We start from the raw sequence: 21,237 nt of genomic DNA, 5'->3' as shown, positions 1-21,237 counted from the left end.
AGGAAGTGTGTGTGTGTGTGTGTGTGTGTGTGTGTGTATACAGACGTCTATATATATACACACATATACACGCGTATACATGTTTCCTTCTTTAAGACAAATCATACAAAAAGTCTATAAATAGAGGAAGTTATATATTGTTTTAATACAAATTATCTTTTATTCTTTCCTGGGGATTACAGTAAAATGTTGCAAATAAGGGAAAATATAAAATGAAAGAAAAATAGCTATTCTGCTGCCTAAACAATCTTCACAAATAATTTGCACTTCTTCCTAAAGCTTTTCTCCCTATCCTAAAGAGTGGGACTTGAAGAAAACTGGAAGCATGAATGGTTAGAGCAGCCCATGAGTGGGGATTTTCTTCACTCAAGTAAATGGATTCCAAGAAGCTCCAGGATTATTTCAGTCTAACATTTGTCATCACCACTTTTGTTATTTAAGTAGAAAATAATGGTGCCTAATGGGGCTGAAATAATGCTAGAGCCCTCCTGGCTCTCCCATTTTCTTCAAATTGGGTTTGATCATTTTACTTCTGAAGACACACCCCTCTCCACTGGACTTCTCAGAGGCTGACTTTCTTTTCCAAAGCCCTTGACTTAACTTACCTCTTCAGCTAATGAAGGGAAGAAACACTAGAAGATATAGAAATTACCCGCAGAAGTATAAATTGTGGGAAATTCTCAAGTACTTGGCAAGAGGGGTTCAGAAAGAGATTTAGTAGGATTGAGGAAGAGTGAAAATTGTGGAGAAAATATAAATTGTGATAACAAGATTTTACTATATTTCAATAGCAAAAACACTTAATTTTCATTTATGGAGGGTCAGAAATTAACTGCCTTTCTTTGATGGATTGTCCAACTATAATTCCATCGGTGGCAGGAATTATTTCTCCAGAGTTTAGCATTTGAATATTTATGCAAAAACAAAACCCTTGCTTTTATTCTGGTTTCATTTTCTTCCTCTCAATTAAGAATTCACCCACAAGTAAATTATGAAGATTAAGCATTGTCAGATACCACAGTACGAAATAACACCTTAATTAGCTTTGTCTTTTCTCTCTCACTCTTTTTCTCATACATGCTTTGGAAAGCCTATTATATATTATTTATCAAAATACTGGTGATTCCAAGTTCAGAATATATTCCATTAAATTATTAAGGGGGGAGGAAAATGAAGGAAAAAAGTAAAAATTTTAATACAAATAGTGAATATTTTTAATAGTTTTCTAGGTAGATGATAGATATTAAGTTTCATTCTCTTAGAGAAGCAATTTGGCATTGTGAAGTTTTCTTAAATTCCTTGAATTATCCAAGTCTCTACAGCAGTTATTTTCAGCAAGTTTACAAAAGAAGCATGGTTTAATTTAAAACATTTTGACCTGGATTTTGAATCTCATCACACACTTGACTGACATGACTGCTGCTGTGAATTTTTTAAAACACATTATTGCATTATTCTCAATAATTGTGAGATTATTATCTCATCCTCCCCAGAAATTTAGAACATAAAAAATCTGATTCATTCTTTGGTGCAGTAGATAAATGATATCATCTTGCTACCAATAAAAAGTAAACTAATAAATTCTTCATTCAATTATTAATAAATAAAAATAACATTTGAGACCAAATTTGCAATTTCCTCAAATCAGCAGTCTAGTTTTTTTGCTGAATACATTTGTCATTAGGAATAAAGTGTGATATCAGATTTTAAAGTGGGAGATTAATTTGCAAAAGCATATATTATTAGCATTAGTATTGATATTTAAGTGATGGTGCCATGTTTCCCCGAAAATAAGACCTAGCCGGACAATCAGCTCTAATGCGTCTTTTGGAGCAAAAATTAATATAAGACCCGGTCTTATTTTACTATAATATAAGACCAGGTCTTTATAATATAATATAATAATATATAATATAATACAATATCTGGTCTTATATTAATTTTTGTTCCAAAAGATGCATTAGAGCTGATTGTCCGGCTAGGTCCTATTTTCGGGGAAACACGGTATATTCAGTCATATTGCCATAAAAAAGGGAAGATTTGCAAAATGAATAGCCTGAAAACACTAGGAGACTGTCCACTTCTAACTAACTCTAGAATAGCCATAATAATATAATGATGTAAACCACTAGCAGGTCAGATAATTGATCCTGTACTTTTTCTAAATTAGAAGATTGACCTGGTTTTCTTGCTCTTTTTTTCTTTTTGGTAGTGATTTCCTCAGTCTCCTTTGACTTTGATTTGTAGAATGATTTTTCACTTCCACTAGAAGGCAAGCTCAAAAAACCTCAACAACACAACATTACATTTATCTTTATTATTGTTTCTAAACACAGACACAATACCATAATAACACTAATAAACTAATGATGTTACTTTTCTTAGAAACTAAAGTTTATATCTTGTGATAAATACTCTGTACTTTATGAAACCATAAAACATCTATTCTTAACACTTTTTTGGATAACTCCTTCTCATGACCTTCTGACTCCCCAGCTTTATCATTTTCACAATGCAGGCAGTAAATTACTACTCAGGAAGACTTTCAGGCCTTCAAGAGTTTCAAGGCTGCTCTCTATAGTATGAACAATAGGCAACTTATTTCACACTGTTTCCATCCTCTGATGACTTATGTACTTCATTCATGCTTCCATTTCTTACTAACAGATTTCATTGCGAGGGTAATTATTCACCTTTGAAGTTAGAGCAAAGTGTAAGGTGCCCAGCAGAAGGTTCAACTGAAAGAACCATCTTATGTCAATAAAAAACAAACATTAACCTCTTTGTATGATTATTACTCATGTTAACCTCTTAAAGTGAATTGCACTGAATTAATACGATTACAGATTTTTATGTCAATAAATATTGTGAATGGTAAAAACACAAAGCTGCTACAAAAGCCTTTTAGGTTATCGAACATCTTACTAGCAATGTGACTTCTTTATCAATTCCACTAGCCGGTAGCTGTGAAACCTGAAACAGGCTGTGGGAATATGCTCCTTGTTTTATTGAGATATCACTAAGATAGGAAAGATGACCTGAAAGACAGTTGTAGTGGACTGTCTTCTCTAGGTTAAAAAAAAAAGTGCCACAGGACTAACTAAGAACACATTTTTCTTTTTTATCAAGAAAGCAAATATAACACCATAAAATTCCTCAAGTAACTAGAGACTTAAAAATACCCCCAAAACTTAGTTAAGCCCTTGAAAGCCTTTTAAGTTAAAAAAAAAATGTTGTAGGTATTCTAACATCACTGCTTTCTTAAAGGTGCATAAAACTGAAAAATATGTATTGTTATTTTTAAAGTATTGCATTTATGGTAAAATGTTAAATATTTAATTTGCTAAAATTATTTAATTTGTTATTTAGTGATATTAATAAATTAAAATTAAAAACATTTCTAACTTGTTCAGAGTTTGTCATTATGCGAGTCATTGAGTGTATAATTCCTTTAAATTATTTCTTTTGGAGGAACTTATTTTTATTTAAGCTGTTAATTATAGCTCTACCATGATAAAAATATGAAATGTCTTAATATAAAATAATGTTGCAATTAGCTATATATTTGTTTATATGTATATTTATGCTTAATATTATAGTGTGTAAATTATCACATAATTTCATTTAGTAGCAACAACTCACAAATTGTATAAAAATCTGTAAGTGGAACAGTATACTATTCTGCTATTTAATTTGGAGACCAAATTCCCAAGCAATTAATATTTCAATTGCTGCTAAAATAAAAATGCTACAATTATCTTAGTTTAACACCAGTTTCAAAACACAAAATATGTAATTAAGTATTATAGATTACCTGAAATTTCCCATGACTGCAAGGCCTTATAGTGTTTTTCTAAGAACAAAGAAGTTGTTAAATATTTCTAAATGTATCTGCCTTAGCACATTTGTGTTTATAATGAAAGTTCTGTCAGTGACTTTTTCTCTTTCCCCCTTTATATATGACTTTGGTTTTATTTTTGTTTAAAATAGATGGGAGCAAAATTAAGTTAGAAGAGGCCATTCTAAGCTTAGCAAATATTTGAAGCCAAAGCATGTAATTTATAAAGGCAATTTTCCACGTCAGCTTTGCTTTATTAAGGGAAATTCTCATTATTTTTGAGTAATTTAAATTAAAATGATACTTTTAGTGATTTTGAAGTTTGAATAACACTAATTTTAAGCCTTTTAAAAGCAAACAAATTTTCCAAAATTTAATAAATTATGTCTTGTTAAGTTTCAAACTCAGGAAGTTTGGATTTGATTCCATATACTCAGAACAATGACTCTTATGTGGTTTTAGTATTATAACATTTATCTTCCCATTATTTAACTGTTTCCCAAAATATATCCTTTTTCCTGAAATAAATACATCACTTTTACACACAAAGCAGGATTAGTGTAATGATCCCAAGCATTATGCCACATTAATTTTTTCTAAGTAGTCTACAGTTATTTAGAGCTGTTTTTACTACATTGATATGGGCCACGTACAATCCCCATTTTATAGGATATGATTGCCCTATGACACAGATTTGTAAAATTTATACAAAACTCTATTACAGAAGTAACTTTTTCCAGTGTTTCATTATGATTTAGGATGCCAATATACAAAGAGTTTAAATGTGAAATTTAAAAAATTTTTATCAAAATGATGAACACTGTAAAACTCTGCTATAAACTGACATTATAGCATGGATATAGGCACAAAGTATAAAATTTCTTCCAAAATGTAATTATTTTTATAACCATAATATTTCACAAGTAACTGAAAATATGGGTAATCTTTTTGTCCTTACATTGTGCCCATTACCGATGATACATATCACTGGTGTATAACTGAAATTAGCTGATTGTTTTCACTGAATTGATTAGTCATTTCAACTTTGGATAAAGACTGAAGAGCCTTGGCCTCACAAAAGACTTCAGAAAGAACTTGGTTAGAGACTATACCACGAAGGTCTACCCCACCATAATTGTTCCTCAGGTCCCTCCAAAATACTGACACTTGCCCTAATTACCTAGGTAAGGACCTAGAGCTACTATCTTGACTTGAAGAAAATTTTCATTTGAAACTCAAAGTTATGCCAAGGAGTCAGAGGAATGTTTTACCGGGAAATGTCACGTCAAGAACCTCACAGATAACTAAAGATCACCCCTGAATGTATTAATGTTCAGACCCATACTTTTTGCATTAGTGCACCTGTCACATTTCCTCTTGTTGTTACATACCACCATGTAGAATTATACTGATTAATATTCCCTAAACAGTTTAGGCAAATTATCACTGATCTATGTTTGGGGTAAATAAAGATTGTCATTTTCTCCTCATAATGTGACTGTTGGTGCCAAAAAAAAAAGTTTTGCAGTTGAGTTTTCATCATAAAATGTCATTTGGGGAGAGCAGAAAAGCTACTAGTAACTATTAAGAGTTTATTCCATGGAATTTCTGTTCTCAAAGATGTAGTTTCCAAAGAATTGTAGAATTTTAAAATGGTAAAGGACATTAACAATCTTCTAGTCCATTTTTTTCATTTGTCAGAATAAACTGAAGCCCTGAATGGTTAAATGACTTACTGAAAGTCACATAATTTGTTACCAAGACAAAGCTTCTAGAACAGTGTTTGGTGTTTTTTTTTTTGGCCAGAATTCTAAAATGCAAGTTTTCCATTTTAATTGTGACATATATTATACTGCCTCAATTTTATTTCTTTTTTTTTAATTCTTTTTAAAACATGGAAATTGAACACAATGTTATGAATAAAAACTACCAAGTTCATATTATTATTCCTTGTTTATTTTTAAGCTAGAAAATCAAATATAGAACAATTATGATGGATTTTTCAAAGGAATAGATACCACAGATTTGGGGCCAAAGTCTTCTCTGGACCGCAGAATATATGGTTTCTTCAATCCTAATTGGACAGAAAATATGTTAAAGGTTTTTTCCAGAAAAGGAACATTTGACAATTTAAAAAACTTTTATATTGGGGTAAGAGAGAGATTTTCCCCAGATAACAAGTAAGATAAGAATAGCCATCTTATTTCAATAATCAATAAGTCAGCGAGGTACAAAGAATGAGGACTATATAACCATTTCTCTCTTTAAATGAGAAGCTGGGGCACAAGTGGTATGGAATGGGGAAGATAAATCTTAAAAACTCAAATGACAGGTTCCTTCTGGCTAGAGACTAAGACAAGGCAAACCACACAACCCCAGATTGTGCAATCTATAAAGACAGAGTGATAAAGAGACTACTTATAGAGAGACAACGTGCTCTTGGACTTACAAGGGAACACCTTCCTAAGAAAGGGAAAGGAAAGAACATATTTTTAGCATAATATGTAGTTGCATTTAGACCTAAGGAAAGGCTATCAGAATGAATTTGTGAGCAGTTCTCCATGGTAACTTCAATGAGTCTACATTTCAGCTCTCTGTGTTCTCAACACTCTGCATCTACAGCTCAAACACACGCAGCAGCTGCCAGCCATGCCCATGAATTCCTGATGTCTCAGCCGAGTGCCTCTGCCTCTGAGCTCAAAAAGCCTCTTGCTTTACAGGGGTTAACCATATCCGGAAGGCTCTGGAAGAGGTCTGCTGGGCGGCAGGACAGCTGCTGTTGATAAGAGGCCCCTTGTTGGACTGGAGACCGGGAGCTGTGGGAAACCCAGAAACAACAAGGCTCAGATGGAAACGGCAGCAAAGGTCTTAGCTCCCGAGTACTGGTCGTGGACTAAGATAAGAAAAAGGAGTTCCTCTCTCCTTTCCACCAACACTCACAGTTGGGAAAGGATGGCCATGTCCCCGCAAAACCCCACTCCCAAGTAAATTGCATTTCCTAGCTCATCCTCAAGTGAGAATGAGTCACTAATTAAAGCAATTATGCAAGCATAATTGTACAACCACTCTGCTGACATATAAAGATGTGTTTTACCTTTAATTACCAAGAGAGAATGAACAACTTGGAGTTTGAACACCCAACTTGAAGGGAAAAAAATTAGGAAATTATAGCCCCTCCCACCATGCACACCACTCCCAGCGCATTCTACCGAAAAATCCTTCACATTGTGTTTGTTTAAAAAATATTTTAAATTAGGTTGCAAAGAAAGAAGTTGGCATTTCTTACTCTCTTCAGAGTGGTCTGAGAAATGCTATATCAATGCATCTGAGGAAAAATAGGAAAACAAGATCTCTTTTAATTTTGTTTTTGAGTCAATACCCGAGATAGTGACCAGAAGCAAAAATCCAGCGGTGCGTCAGCAAGCAGGGTGCTCGGCCCAGTCAGCTTCATCCTTCCCCCCTGAGCTGTTCTTCTGTGGGCTCCCGCCGCGGCCGCAGGCCACTAGAGCAGATAGATAATGTAGGACAGAATGACCAGGCCTATGATGGCAAAGAACATCAGGATGAAAATATCCAGCATTATGGAGTCCTTGGCCAAGGAGGCCTCTGGATTCCAGGGAAATGTGAGCTGTGAGCACGGAGGTTGCAGTCAGTGGAGAGAAATGGCTCCCTCCTCCTTCCACTGCTCAGCCCTCGTTCTTTCCCCCTCCCCCTTCCAGGGACAGAGACTAAGAGATGCTACAGCTCCATCAGCAGCTTACTTCCTCTCCCCCGGTCCCCCCCTCAGCAAACACACACACACACACACACACACACACACACACACACACACTCACACTCTACAGCCAACCAATCATAAAGCCTGGGAGCGGGTAACCAAGGAACTGCTCCGTTTAGATCAGGCAGAACTGAAGAGGCTCAATTTCTCCCCAGGAACTCAATCCCACCCCTTTGTATCTAAGTGGAGTCTGCATGATATGGATGTAGGAGGAGATCTGATCTCTCTCCAGATGCCCTAGGAATGAATCCTCCTGACTGCCTTTCTTCTTCCTTTTTCCTCTCCCACATCCCTGGCAAATTATCTCAGAAAAATAGTGGTTGTCGAGTCGGATGGGCCATTGACAAATTGTAAAGGTCCCCGTATGGAGGGTCATGGACAAAGGTTTCGTGAGTCTCAGCTGGCATCTCTAGGAATGGAGCTAATGCTTATGGGATTCCTACATTCTGCCAGATATTGCACACATGGTGTGATTTCAATCTTCCTACAGGTCTTTTATAGAAGAGGCTCAGAGATGGTCAGGAACTTCCGTGACGTTTCATTGGAATTGGCAGAGACCAAGATTCAAAACCAGGCCTGCGCACTCCAGAGTCCATCTTCTTCTCTCTCCCCAGAGTGGCCCACCCTGTTCGTCTGAAATGCCCCTCAGCCCTCCCTGCACTGCTCAGGCTGTGATGCATCTTCCTCAAGTCACTCCATTTACAGTACTCCATCCCTGGGCAGTAAGAGTATCTAGAAATGCAAATTTAAGTGGCTTCTTTTGAGGGAAAAGGAGAAGAATTATAGATGTTTTATTTTTTTAAGCTGGGTAGTGGGTACTCAGTTATGTCTTGTGTTGCTTTTATTACTTTTTCTGTCTTATTTCCTATTAAATTAAAAAAAAATTCCCAGTGACACCTCTAAGGCCTAGTATCTTGTCTCCACCCCAAATAATTCTTTAGAAGGGTCTGGGGGTGAGGGCATTAGTATGCCCTCTCCTCATGCTAGGTCTCAGGAACTTGGGCCACTTCTAGAAGGGGATCTAGAAGCTCCTCCCATTGGCCCGTCCCCAGAAGGCAGAGCAGGGAGTGGAGACAGTGCAGATTACCCTCCCAGGCACACTGAGTGCCCCCTCAAATTGCTCAGGTGAATGAAGTCTCCTGGGGAGAACGGGCTGCTGCTCCCAGACAAAAGGGGGCAGGGCCACAGGAGGCAAGATTTGCCAACTCATTCCCTTCTAGTGGGAAAACATTAGGCAGCCAGCTCCTTCCAAGGGGAAGCAGGTGTCAGTCTTGTCTTTAATTATCCCTCCCAGTGCCGCCCCTACATTGCTCAGTCCTGCTGTCACAGGCTTCATTCTCCTGATTGTCATTATTCCCCATTAGGAAAGCTCAATTCAGGCTCAGTTTGGGAAAGCCCTTTTCTTCTCCATCCTGCTGCTATCCTGAAGCCAGAGAATGCCTTCATTCTGAGCCCCAGGTGGGAAGTGCCCCTCTCCACCAAACAGCCGGACATGAGGCTGACTGGTGGCATCCAGCCAGGGCGGAAGGGTCTGGGTTCTTTCTCCACCACTGCCCCCTTCCCAACCCCACAGAAGAGGGGAGGCCACCTTGCCTTCTGGTTAGAGGTTAGACCAGGGCATCTGGAGCAAAGCACAGGAGACACTAAAATGAAATGTGCAAAGGGCCTGGGTACACAGCCCACCGTGGCAACTGTGGGGACAGAGTCCCAGAAAGCAGTTTCCAGGCTCTCGGCTTCATTTGGAAAGGTACTGGCTCGGGTAGTAGATGGCCATCAGCTGTGACTAGTTGGCCAGCAGCTGTTACCGGTTAGTCATTAGCCACTAATATAACTGCCGTGGCTACGCAAGTGGAGTTGGTTTGTTGGTTGGTTGGTTGGCGAGCGGAGAAGCACATGGTAGATTGCAGCTAGCAAGGGCAGTTAGCAAGCGGATAGCTAGTTAGCAAGGGGTTGGTTGGTTGGCAGAGAAGCGGACGGCGGATGGTGTGGCTCCTGCTGCCTGTGTCTCCAACCCAGCTGCCAGCGGACTGTAGTGGTATGACTCCCCTACCCATGGCTCCGTGGGTGTTCCTTTTTGGCCTCACCATATCCTGCGTTCTTGTGCGGGGAGTGGGACCAGAGACCCCGCATGAAAGCAAGGTAGCATGACATGAGGCTGAGCATCACACGGGGGTTCCTAAGACCCCCAAACCACCGCCTTCTGGGTTTCAGTAAATCCCATCTGTAAGACGGACATCACAGTATACTCCTCTCACAGGGCTGTTAATAAGATCAAAGAAAACAATGTGGTAGCGATCACACCCCCAAGGCATTGTGAAGACTGCTTTGGGTTGCCAGACCACCTACCAGACAGCTTCATCCCATCTTATCCCACTGCACTATCCCAGTCTCTCCATCATTTTCATTCCTCACATATATGCCATGCTCCTAAGTGCAGGGCTAAAACTGCCCCCCAGACAAGCTCATTCATTATTTCAACAAATATTTATTGAGTAGTTGAGACTGCCCCTGGAGGCTTAAAGATGAATTAGACCCGTTACCTGCCCTGAGGGCACTGGCAAGTGGAGAGACAGGTGCATAGTGAAGGAAGTCAGGCAGTAAGAGAATACGGGCGCTCAGGGAAGGTTCTGGGAGTATCACCACGCTGGGCAGAGGGATATAGCCAGGAGCAGACTGGTGGGGAATTCTCGACGAGGAAGGAAGTGCCGAGGCAAATTGCTGCTCCAGGCTGACAGTTTCCAAACTGATCATTCTCTCCCCGAAGGATGGCAGGGCTTCCAGGAGGGTGACAGGCCAACATCCCCAAAGAGATGGGACACACACAGCAGCAGCACCTCAGAGCCAGAGAGAAAACCAAGTCCGCAGGTAAAAATTATACTTTTATTTGAGTCACCAGAAAGATTCACTTGTGGTCCAAGTTAAATGTTCAGAATCATAACAGGCCAGAAAGATTTGATCCCAAGCACAAGCCCACGAGGGAGGGGACCAAACAGACCAAGAGACAACCACCCCATATAAAAAGATGAATGACTGCTTCACACACACAGATGAAATGTTTGGACAGAGGCAAATTTCACATGGTCATTTCTGTTTCTTTTTAAATACAGGTTTGTGGGGTGGTATATATTTTTTCCAGCTATTAAAAAAAAAAAGGCCCAAAAGTGCATATGTGAGGGGGGAAAAAGGCAAAAATTAAGCAATAGTTTTCCCTGGAGGGACATGAGGAAGAAAACAAAGCATTGTTGAGAGAATTCACTTTTCTCACCATTGGGCTTCTTGCATTTTATTATTGGTCCACTAATGTTATATTCACATTCTAGCTCTGCTGTATCTTCTCTCCTCGGATTAGATTGGCTAAAAGACCTCTGTGAACTGTAAGAAAAGACCAGGGACTCGGCCCTGCTCTCAGGTTCTGTGCTCTTCTAGGAAATAGAGGTTCTGGAGAGGAACAAGGACTCCCAGAAGCCCCTGGGTCCCTCAGCACCAGTGTGATAGTCCCTCCTCTCTCTGGAGGTAAGAAAAGGTCCCCTATTTTTAGGATGGGAGGAGCAGAGGGCCCGGCAGCAGGATTCCAGTGGCTGGCTTGCCTTATTTTGGAAGGAAACTCAAGCGGAGTGAAAAGGCTGTTTCTTGCTTCTCAGGCCCTCCTCCCGTCCTCTCACCACCCTGCCAACCGCAGGTCCTCCGACAGGATGTGTCTCTGACCTTTGGCCCCAGAATCAATGTTGTGCTTTGAGATCAAGAGGAAGCAGAATGGACCAACGCCTGCCCCCAGGGCTCCCCAAGTTGCTCCCTCATCCCCCAATATGAGATCCTCCACCTGCACTCAGATTGGCTGGCGCCAAGCAGGAAAAGGGACTGGAAAAGGCAGTGGCTCCTCCCCCACAGCCATTTTCCTCAGCTCTCTGATTAGGGGTAAATGTTCCCAATTTAACTCGCAAGCAGTGAGAACTTGATTGCTGCCTGCCTGCAGGCCTTCCCCACCACCACCCGCCTTGTACGTGACAAGGATGCAAAGATGTCAACTGTGGGGCCTGAGTTGACTCAAGGTAAAGATGGGAGGGGTGACCCAGAGGGTGATGAGAAAGCCCAGAGATGAGTAAAGCCAGGGAAGGATTGTCACAGCCCCCATTGAGGGACAGAAAGGACTTGGAGATAGCACCGTCTTTCCTTTCCTTATCCCGGGGTCTGTGCTTCCAGTTTTGTAGCCCTGGAACCCTCTCCCAATGCTTCAAGGGGGCTTTAGGTAAGCAAGGGGAAGGCCTAGAGGAAGAGTCCCCCAGAATGAGGCATCCATAGCGTGAATGTCATTGGGTCCGTTGGCGCCTACTGTGCAGCCCAGGACAGAAATGAGGGAAGAGAATATGACTGGAGCCATGAAGGCTTCCACCATCCCTACCCCAGCAGGCTATAATATCAGCCGCCACCAGTCCTCTGGACACTGCAAAACGGGGTGGGTGGGCTTCCTCTATTTGGGGATAGAAGGAAATGAAGAATTTTCACTCCAAAGAAAACCTAAGGAACGTCTTTCCCCCAGGGCCCTCCCCTCTCACTGTGGGTTTTGAAGAAAGTATCAGAGGAAGATAGCTCTGCATACCCTCACGTAAGCCTCGAGACTCCAGCAGGCCGCACACTGCCCCATTTCTCACACTCATGCTCACACTAGCCTGTCACAGACACCTACACACATACATGCTCCTTCCCCCACATGCTAAATTCTGGAGATAGAGGCTGTGGCTTTGCACAATTCTGGTCCACTCGGCGGCGGGCCGGGGAGGAGGCCACAGAAAGCCAGAGACATCTTCCCATGAGGAACTGGGAGGAGTGGCCCACCCAGCCCAGCTCTCGGGGGCTGGGCCTCGAAGGCCAAGAGGCCTGAGGCTTCCTAGCCCCACCTTTCAGGAGCACGGCTTCCAGCCAAGGAGGCCAGCCAGGGTCCCAGGAGGTTGGGGGTGGGAGTGAGGAAAAAGGGCTGCGGGAGAGAACACCATGTCCCCTTCCTTCCTGCAGCTGTCCCTAAACGTCAGAAAGGCCAGAACTTGACCCAAGCCACACACTTCCTGGGGAGCTTCTCATCCATACTGGGTCTGTGTGTACAGGAGAGCAAAATCACAGTGCAAGAAGGAACATGTGTGAGGAGGATGAATGAACTCCAAAGCGGGAACTTTACCCTTCTTTGTTGTCCTTGAGCGGGGGAGAGGTTGGTGAGGGGACCCACAGAGGGCCAGCAGCCCCTCCTTTGAGAAGCAGAGGCAAAGCCTTCTCTCTGGTACCTACACCATCCCAGGGCAAGGGCGGTGGGGTCCTAGTCCCAGGAATGTATGGAGCCCCTCCCCTGGGAGTCCTGGGGCTCACCCAGGAATGTTTGGGTATGTGAGGAGGTGGCTGGGAGAATCTGAGGGGGCCGAAAAGAGAGAAGGCAGAGGCCTGGGAGCTGACAGGTCTCCCATGCTAGACCAGTCTCACGGGCCTCAGCTTCCCCTGAGAGGTCCACACCTGTTCCATCCAGAGAGAAAACCAAGAAGTTGGTCAAGAGGAAAACCTGTCAGAGGAAGGAGCCTGCGAAAGTGGCAGACCAAGGCTTCAGTTGGCAAAAGAAGCTGGAGGAGGGTGGGAATAAACAAGCTGTCGCAGATTTAAAAAAACAAAGACACTGACGGGTGGACAGGTCACGCCCAGGACGGATGCGATGCTGTGGAATGCACTGAAGACTGGTGGGGCAGGTGGCGCCCCGTGGGCTCAGATGGCCTCGACATAGTTGGCCGGCAGCATCCCCGTGTCACCGGTGCGCTCCACGGTCCCATACATCCAGCCGTCGTCGATCTGCTGCACGTTCACGATGGTGTCCCCATCCTGGAAGGAGACCTCGTCCTCATCGGCAGCGCTGTAGTCGTAGACGGCACGGTACCGCTTCTGCAGGGGTGGGGGCACAGTCAGCTCCGGGCCCAGCTCCCCCAGGGCCTGAGCCTTTCTTCCTCACTCTCTGGGATCCGGGAACAGAGCCTGTGTGAGCCATGAGCCGGGATCTGGGAGATAAGGAAGGGGTGGGCTCTGCCACAAATTTTCTCACCTCTGTGTCTCACTTTCTGGGAGCGATCACCCTTTTCGACCGTACGTGGCACGTACTCAAGAGGCAGGCACAAGACAGGGACCGAGGTCACAATAGTTCTGCCTCACCTCTCAGAACAGGAAAGCAGTAAGGCCAACGGACACGATGCCAGTTAGTGTTTAAAAATATGGCATGCCCTGTACACTATCTGTACTCGTGTAAGCACCAGTCTTTCTCCTTTTTTTTTGAAGCTGTAGTAAGTCTGGTTTCGCTCCCGAGTTCAGGACAAAGACCTATTCTTGGGAGAAAAATCTCCAGGTGACACAAGAGATTTCTATCAGGTTCTACCTTCCGACTCAGCCAAAGTCTCATGCTTAAGCTCTACGAAATGTCCAGTACAAGCACATGAAACCCATCTGTGCTCTCAGATGACAATAGGAGCTGGGGTCGAAAGTCGGGGAAAACCAGGCTTCCTGGGTGGCATTTCTAAGAAGAGCCTGTGAGTTCTGTCCTTCCCTAGGCCCACCCACCTCTGGCCATTCCAGGCCGCAGGGCTATAGCCTTCAACCTCCCTCCTCTCCACTCTGGCCTTGGTTACTCACCCCGCCCCCGCCTGGGGCGCTGCGCTGTATGGAGACTGGGGCTGCAGGTTCCTTGTAGCCACCATAGGACGGGGCCGCCTGCTGCTGCTGGGGCTGCTGGTAAACTGGAAGAGGGGAGGAGACAGGTCTCAGAGCCTGTCTTGCCAAACCCAGCCCCTGCCAGAGCCCCCTCCCTTCCTCCATAAGCCCTGACCACGTATTTCCACCCCCCAGACCCCTGCTCAATCCCCACTTCTCAAAGGCTCTGTCTGTGTGTGCACCTTGTAGGTGCTGTGTATTCCACAGCAGGGGCTGTGTCTCCCCCCATCACACTGGGAGCCCAGCACAGGCCCCATGCTCATGCCCTCAGTGGGGATGGGACCCGAGGATGCGTGTGAGTGTGTAAATGAGGCTTCTCCCCATCCCGCAGCTGGCCTAGCTCCAGGTCCTCTACCCCACAGGCCTCGTGCTCACCTGGGGCGCTGGTCGGGGTGTGGTGAGGCTGTTGCGGCTCCTGGGGCCGCCGGTAGCTGCTGCTGTCCTGGGAATCTCGGCGCTCAGGCTCCATGCCCTCGCCCCCGCTGGGGCCCATGCGGCTCTTCTCAAACTCCTCGTGGTATTTTATCTGCAGGGGTAGAAAGTGCTGGGTAAAGGATCCACAGTAAACCAACCAAAGCTCCCTCCTGCTGTCACTCAAGATCCTGTTATGAGAGAGGCTCCCCGAGGGCTCCAGGTAGAGAGCCCGGTTCTTGTGGGGGCACAACCAGCATGTGCCCTTAGACAAGCTAGTAAACCTTGCCGGGCCTCAGTTTCCACCCTCTCTAAAATGGGATGTCAGTGTCTACTCCAGGTGTAGTTGAAGGCGGAGGATGGATGGATGGATGGAAGGAAAAGGGCCAGGTAAACGAAAGCACCGTACAAATATGAGTAGTCATTATTACGTTCCTGTGGCGGGGCAGGGGGCAGCCCTGCCTCCACCCTGGTCAAGAACAGCAATAGCAGTAACTCTGTTCATAGGCGTCAGGCCCTAAACTAGATATTCCACATCACAGCCCATTTGACCTTGTCAGCATCTACGAGGGGGTACATTACAGTCCCCATTTAACAGACAAGAAGGAAACTAAGGCAGACAGGCAAAGAGAGTTGCCCAAGATCACACAAATTCCAGAGCCTGTATTCTTCATCAGTAGGTGATTCTGCCTGTTGTGGATGGCAGCAGCGAAGGCCAGAGCCCCGCCTGTGGGGACAAGAAGTGCCAGGACCTCCTTGAGGGTGGGTCATCTTGAAGACGGGTTCCTCCTCTAGTCAGGTTCCAAAAATGGGTTTTAAAAAGGCCCAGAGAAGTGACACTCCCCAGGCACTCGGGAAGGGCTGGCTGAATTGAACATGCCAATACCCTGGAGACCTTCCAGACCTGTGTTTCTTAAAACCTGGCCTTCAGACTATCTGCTTCCCACCCATCTGAGCTGCTTGTTAGAATGCAGGTTCCAGAGCCTTCCATAGAATCGACAAAATCAGGGCTGGGGTTCTGAACTATGCAGCTTTTAAAAGCTCTCCAGGTAAGTCTGAAGCAGGTTCAAGTTTGAGAACCAGTGACCTAAAGCAGAGGTCGGCAAACTATGGTTCAACGACCCATACAGCCTGCTTGCTCAAGGTCCATAAGCTAAAAATAATTCCTACGTATTTTAATACTGGGGGGTGGGGGGAATCAATAGGAATAATATTTTATGACACGTGAAATTTCTTAAGCAATTCAAATTTCAGTGTTCAGAAATAAAGTTTTATTGGAACAGCCACACCCACTCATTTCCCTATTATCTATGGCTGCTTTCACGCTATCACTGCAGAGCTGAGTAGCTGCGACAGAGGCCATGAGGCCCACAAAACCTGAAAATATTCCCTCTTTGGCCCTTTACAGAAAAAGTTTGCTGATCCCTGCTTGCCCAAATACTTGCATACTCCTGTTGGTAAAATGTTTTGGCATAATCCTCCCAAATTAGGTCTATTTTATAAATGATTTACAAATATCCCTTTACAAATATGGAATGTATATTGTAAACTTACACCAAAAAATATGAATGAAAAAAGTATGAGATGGAAAAGAACCAGAGCCAGGAGTTCTAAGGTTCTCCCCCTGTCCTCTCAGTGGCACTGCCCATACCCCACCTTGAAGACCCCTGATGGGGTCCATTCACTTTTCAGAGAGGAAACTGGTGGGGATGAGAGCAACCAAGGAAATGTGCTACTGCCCGTGGTTTGAGTATTCCGGGAGTGCTGGGTTGGCCTGGGGTTGGGGAGGAAGTAGGACAGAGAGTGACAGAAAAGCTCCCCCTCACCCCCAGAGGAAACTCAGAAAGCAGGACAATGAGAAAAATTGGTCCTGTCCTAGGCAGCCCAGGCCCTGAATCCTCTCCAGGCCTTGGTCCACTTGACTGGAAGCTGGTTCCCCTGTTCAGCAGGACCCTGCCCTGTTTTCTCCCAGTGAAAAATGAGGGGAAGGAGGAAGGACAGGGTAAGGAGTGGGGCAAAGCCTGCTCTGTCTCCTGGAGGAGGAACCGTGACTGTGCCCTGGAACCTCTGGGGAGGCCTGACAGGAGCTGTCCAGCCCAGGCAGCCCCCTTTTGCCATCCACTCCCACTTTTTCTGTTGCCTTTTCTCCCCCTCCTGGGCATCTGCTTTGCTGGGAGGGCAAGAGTTAACTCTTTGGCCAGGCACTGTTTACATATTCGCAGCTGAGCCAAAGGTCTGAGGGTGTGGCCAACTGGGAACACCTGCATCCTTCTGCTGACTTAATGCCGCTTACCCACTGCAGCCTGGATGGGGGGACAGGCGGGGCAGCAGCAAAGCCCAGGATGGGTCCAGTCTAGAGGCAGAGAGAGCCTCACTTAGGGGTTTGGGTCTAGACCAGCCCCCTTCTCTCCCTGCTCCTTCCCTTCATGCCCAATCAGGAAGCAACACCCAGCCGGCAAAATAGACTGAGCCTATCCCAGCCAGCCCTGGCCAGACTGAAAACCCATCGGATCTCCCCACTCCCACTAGGAAGGGCCCCCAGGAGTGAAGTTTTCAAGACACAGGGCCAGTGGCCTGCACTCAGATTCCTAAGGCAAGGGCAAAAGGTGAGTTTCCCCCAGACTCACTCCCTCAGTGACCTCTGTCCAGGGGCGGCTGGGGGTGGGGGGGGAATGGGAGAGGGACAAGGAGAGGAGACACCCCTCCTGTGGCCTCTAGGCTCACAAGGCAAATGTCCTTCCAACTTTTGTCCTGGGGGTGGGAAAGTGCAGCTTCCCATGTTTACTTTCTATTAATGAAAAGAGGCGTGACCAGGAACTGGAGACCAGGGGAGGGAAAGTGCATATGTGGAGGTGGACAGAGCCTGGGGGTGGGGAAGGAGCCTGCATGGACCCTAGAAAGTGACAGGTGGGTCAGGGGGACAGGTATCCCTGATGCTACGGGCCCAGCTACCCTGGGCATAACCCCCTTCTGTGGGTGTGACCACCTGCACTAGTGGAGGAGTAACAGAGAACCCTGGGGTAGAGGATGTGTCTGGTCCCAGCCAAGGCCTGGTGCTGTCCCCTGTCAGCGTCCCACAGATGCAGTCCTTCATCACGGGTGCAGCGTCCCTGGGATATCATGAGTCCTTCACTTACTCAAGTGACCTTGGGCGAGTCCCTTCCTCTATAGGCCTGTTTTCTCATCTGTAAATGCCCTGATACCATCTGCTCCCAGGTGGTTCTGAGGTTCCCGACCAGCTCTAGGAACCTAACCAAACTCTAGAGCTGAAAGCAAGTTTGGACACGTGTGTGTTTCACAAGTGGCTGGTGGAATTGATCTTGCTCCTTAAAAAGCCACTACACATGGACAAATGTTTATAAAACTAAAGCCAACTGACCTAGGTGGATGGGATAGTGGCAGTCTGAACACGAAAGAACACTCTCCCCACTGATACAGGTACCACCTGTTGCTATTAACAGTAATAACCTTCACATTTGCTCAGCTCTTCACATTAAGTTCACAGAGGCTCTCACATATTATCTCCCTTGGCCCCGAAGACAATCACCCCGAAGAATAAGTCGGACAGGTACACCCACTTTACAGGAAAGGCCCAGAAGTGAAATGACTTCCCAAGGCAGAGCTTTCATTATTCAGTAAGGGCTGAGGCTGTGACACAAGGACAGAGTCACAGCCCTTCCTGAGGGCAGGCATGGAGCAGGGTGACCACATACCCAAGTCTGCCACTAGTCCTGGTTCATGCCTTCTGTTCTGGAATAAATACACAAAGCACCCCTTTCCCTCTCAAAGGGATGATAGTCATAAGTCACCCTAACTTTGAGAGGAGAGGATGGCAGGCATGTGAACTCAGGAGAAGCAGCACAGAGCAGATAAAAGGCTGAGAAGGAAGAGGCTGCAAGGACCTTCTGCCTGGGCCCACCTGGATAAAATGTCAGTACTCTCAACTTCCTCTTCCTCCCTTCCCCAGCAAATGAGGAAACTGGGTTATTATTTTGCTGACTCACCTAATGGTTTGAGAAGCAAATAGGCACATTAAAGGGTGTTAGCACATCTGAAAGGGGGAGAAACATTTTCCAGACTCTAAGGACTTGGCTGATCCCCGCTCCAAGCTCAGCAAAGTTCTGATCTCCTAAAAGCCCTGAATGGGGCTCATAATAAGCCCAGAAATGTCAGCAGATCCCCAGCTTAGGAACTGTCCTGGGGCCCCAGGGAAGGACGCCACGCGCTAACGATGCTCCTCATATCCAGGTGCACGTGGGTTGAGGGGTCCAGGCCTAAGGCCCCCCCCATACATCCAGGACCCTGCTGGCCAGATGTGCAGGGTCACTAGTTGAGGGTCCATTCCAAAGCTAAAGAAAATACACTTTCTCTGCTGGCTGATGTTCTCTTTTTTCTGAAACCCCTGCTCCCCTCACTGTGGCGAGAAACAAAGGTCTGACTCCACACACTGCTCTCACATGATTCCACATCACAGCTGATGAGGGAACATCAGGCTTTGAATGGAATAATCAACTCATGAGCCAGGGTTTCTTTATAACGTCTCCCACTTGCTGAGGGCCTCTTTTGTTCTCTTATATGCTTTATTCATTTGCTTTTCTCAGCCAGCCCAAGAAAAATGTATCGTTATCATCCCCGTTTTACAGATGGGGAAACCAAGGCTCTAGAGACGGTTAAGAAGTAGATAAGTCAGAATCCAGTTCTAACATTATATCTTTAGTTCTCAACCAACATGTAATACTGCTCCCTATTACAGACTAAAAATATTTTGTTTTTTAACAAATGGAATCTGTGCTCAATCTCAGAGAAATGTGAGTTAAAACCACAATGAAATACCACTACACAATCAAAATGGTTAAGACGAACAATCTAAGGGTGCAGAGCAATGGAAACTCTCATTACTGCTGGCGGGTGGGTAAATCCATACAGCTGCTTGGAAAATTGTTTGGCATTATCGGGTAAGGTTGAAGGAATGTACTCTCTAAAACCCAGCAATTCCGTCCATACTCATGCTACGAAATATGTACAAAGATGTCCATATATATGGAAACAATCCAAATGTCTATCTACACCAGAATCAACAAAATGTGGTATAAGCACAAAATGGAATACTATACAGCAATGAAAAAGGATGAACTACAGCTACATACAAGATTCATGTAGATGAATCTTTAAACCTTATGTTGCCCAAAGGAAGCAAGATATAAAAGAACACACGCTACGTGTACAAAATCAGTTAAAACTACAGTGTTTAGAAATACATAGTTGCAGATTAAAATTTAAAAAACATAGTTTCAAGACTATTTTGTTTTTCAAAAACAAAATTTCAAGAACATAGTTTCAAAAATTAAGCTACAGCGTTGCTCAACAAACCGGCCTCCTTGTTATTTGACTCCGGGGCTGGAATTTTGTTTGACTATTTACTACTGATTAGGCCCGGACTCTACAGATGGAAGCTAACCTAAGGGATATAAGACGCTAATTATTTTTGACTGATAGAAATGCAAAGGATTTCTTTCTGCCTGTAGCAAGGATATCTCCCAAGTTTATGGTTTTATGGTCTTATAGGGCATTAACCAGTTGTGCGTCCAGCACTTTCTTTCACTGACTAGGCATCACCTCTGCCTGTCATAGCCTCCATCCTCCAACTGGTTCCTCATAATTAAGTTAAATATATGCTAGATGTTCACAATGTGAGACATGTTTTTAACACTTTGCAAACTCTATTTTGGCAGGGATGCAGTAACATGCTATTTCTTGACTTGCATGGTATTTCTTGACACACACAAGCGTTTACTGTATGGGTTACTGGGTATTATATTTCACAGAAAAAGTTAAAAGGCACAAAATTATATACAGAAACTCAATATGTAAGTAAATACATTGGTAAACAAAAACATAGCTTCTCTACTGGAAGGCAGTGGCTCCCACAAAGGGGCCGCAGCAATTCAAGTTTCCCATCCTTTATAGCCATTAGAGCTCATCAAAGGCCAGGATTCCAGAAAGATAAACTTTCGCCCATAGCAGCGGCCATGGCCTCTCAAACCTTAAGATGCCTTTAGCGAGATGTAATTACTCACCAGAAATGTATAACTTACTAGTATCTTGCCTCAAAATTTTCCACACATTCTCCATATTAGATAATGGCCCAACTTTTCAACTAAACTTTACTCCATTTCCCTTCTTTAGCCACAATGTAGAAAGCAAACAGGTCTTCCTTTCAAGTAATAATAATGGACAGTATCAAATACTGCCAAGCACATGACATTTTCCTCACAACCGCCTTTCAACATGGGGTTTATGGTCCCCAGTTTTACAGATGAGGAAACCGAGCCTCAGCGAGGCCTTCCTAGCCCTTGCACGATAAAAGCTGGGATTCTGCTCTCACTGGCTCTTCCCACCTCACCATCTTGCCTCTCAGCAGGACAGATGACAGACTGCACACATCTAAAGCATTTAAACACCACCTAAGGAGACCAGACAC

General features: G+C 44.6%; 1 protein-coding gene and 1 long non-coding RNA gene across 3 annotated transcripts in view; both read right to left on the bottom strand.

Moving 5' to 3' along the window:
* Window positions 1-5,776: 5,776 nt before the first annotated feature.
* On the bottom strand, window positions 5,777-7,595 carry LOC117013464 (uncharacterized). Its single transcript, XR_004421337.1, has 2 exons — window positions 7,218-7,595; window positions 5,777-6,654 (listed from the first exon to the last, which is right to left on the bottom strand). It is a non-coding gene; the product is annotated as an uncharacterized LOC117013464 (long non-coding RNA).
* Window positions 7,596-10,474: 2,879 nt separating this feature from the next.
* The window catches only part of LASP1 (LIM and SH3 protein 1), a 35,902-nt gene continuing 25,139 nt past the window's right edge, over window positions 10,475-21,237 (bottom strand). For both annotated transcript variants that reach the window (XM_033090001.1, XM_033090002.1), the window contains 3 exons: window positions 14,721-14,871; window positions 14,268-14,371; window positions 10,475-13,529 (listed from right to left, as the gene is read on the bottom strand). In XM_033090001.1, coding sequence (XP_032945892.1) covers window positions 13,356-13,529; window positions 14,268-14,371; window positions 14,721-14,871 — 429 coding nt within the window. In that variant the 3' untranslated portion in view covers window positions 10,475-13,355. The remainder of the gene's footprint in view (window positions 13,530-14,267; window positions 14,372-14,720; window positions 14,872-21,237) is intronic.

Source organism: Rhinolophus ferrumequinum, chromosome 21, assembly GCF_004115265.2.
Source record: "Rhinolophus ferrumequinum isolate MPI-CBG mRhiFer1 chromosome 21, mRhiFer1_v1.p, whole genome shotgun sequence".
Classification (NCBI taxonomy): domain Eukaryota; kingdom Metazoa; phylum Chordata; class Mammalia; order Chiroptera; family Rhinolophidae; genus Rhinolophus; species Rhinolophus ferrumequinum.
The sequence above is the reverse complement of the archived record's forward strand: the minus strand, read 5'-3'. Positions and strand labels throughout refer to the sequence as shown.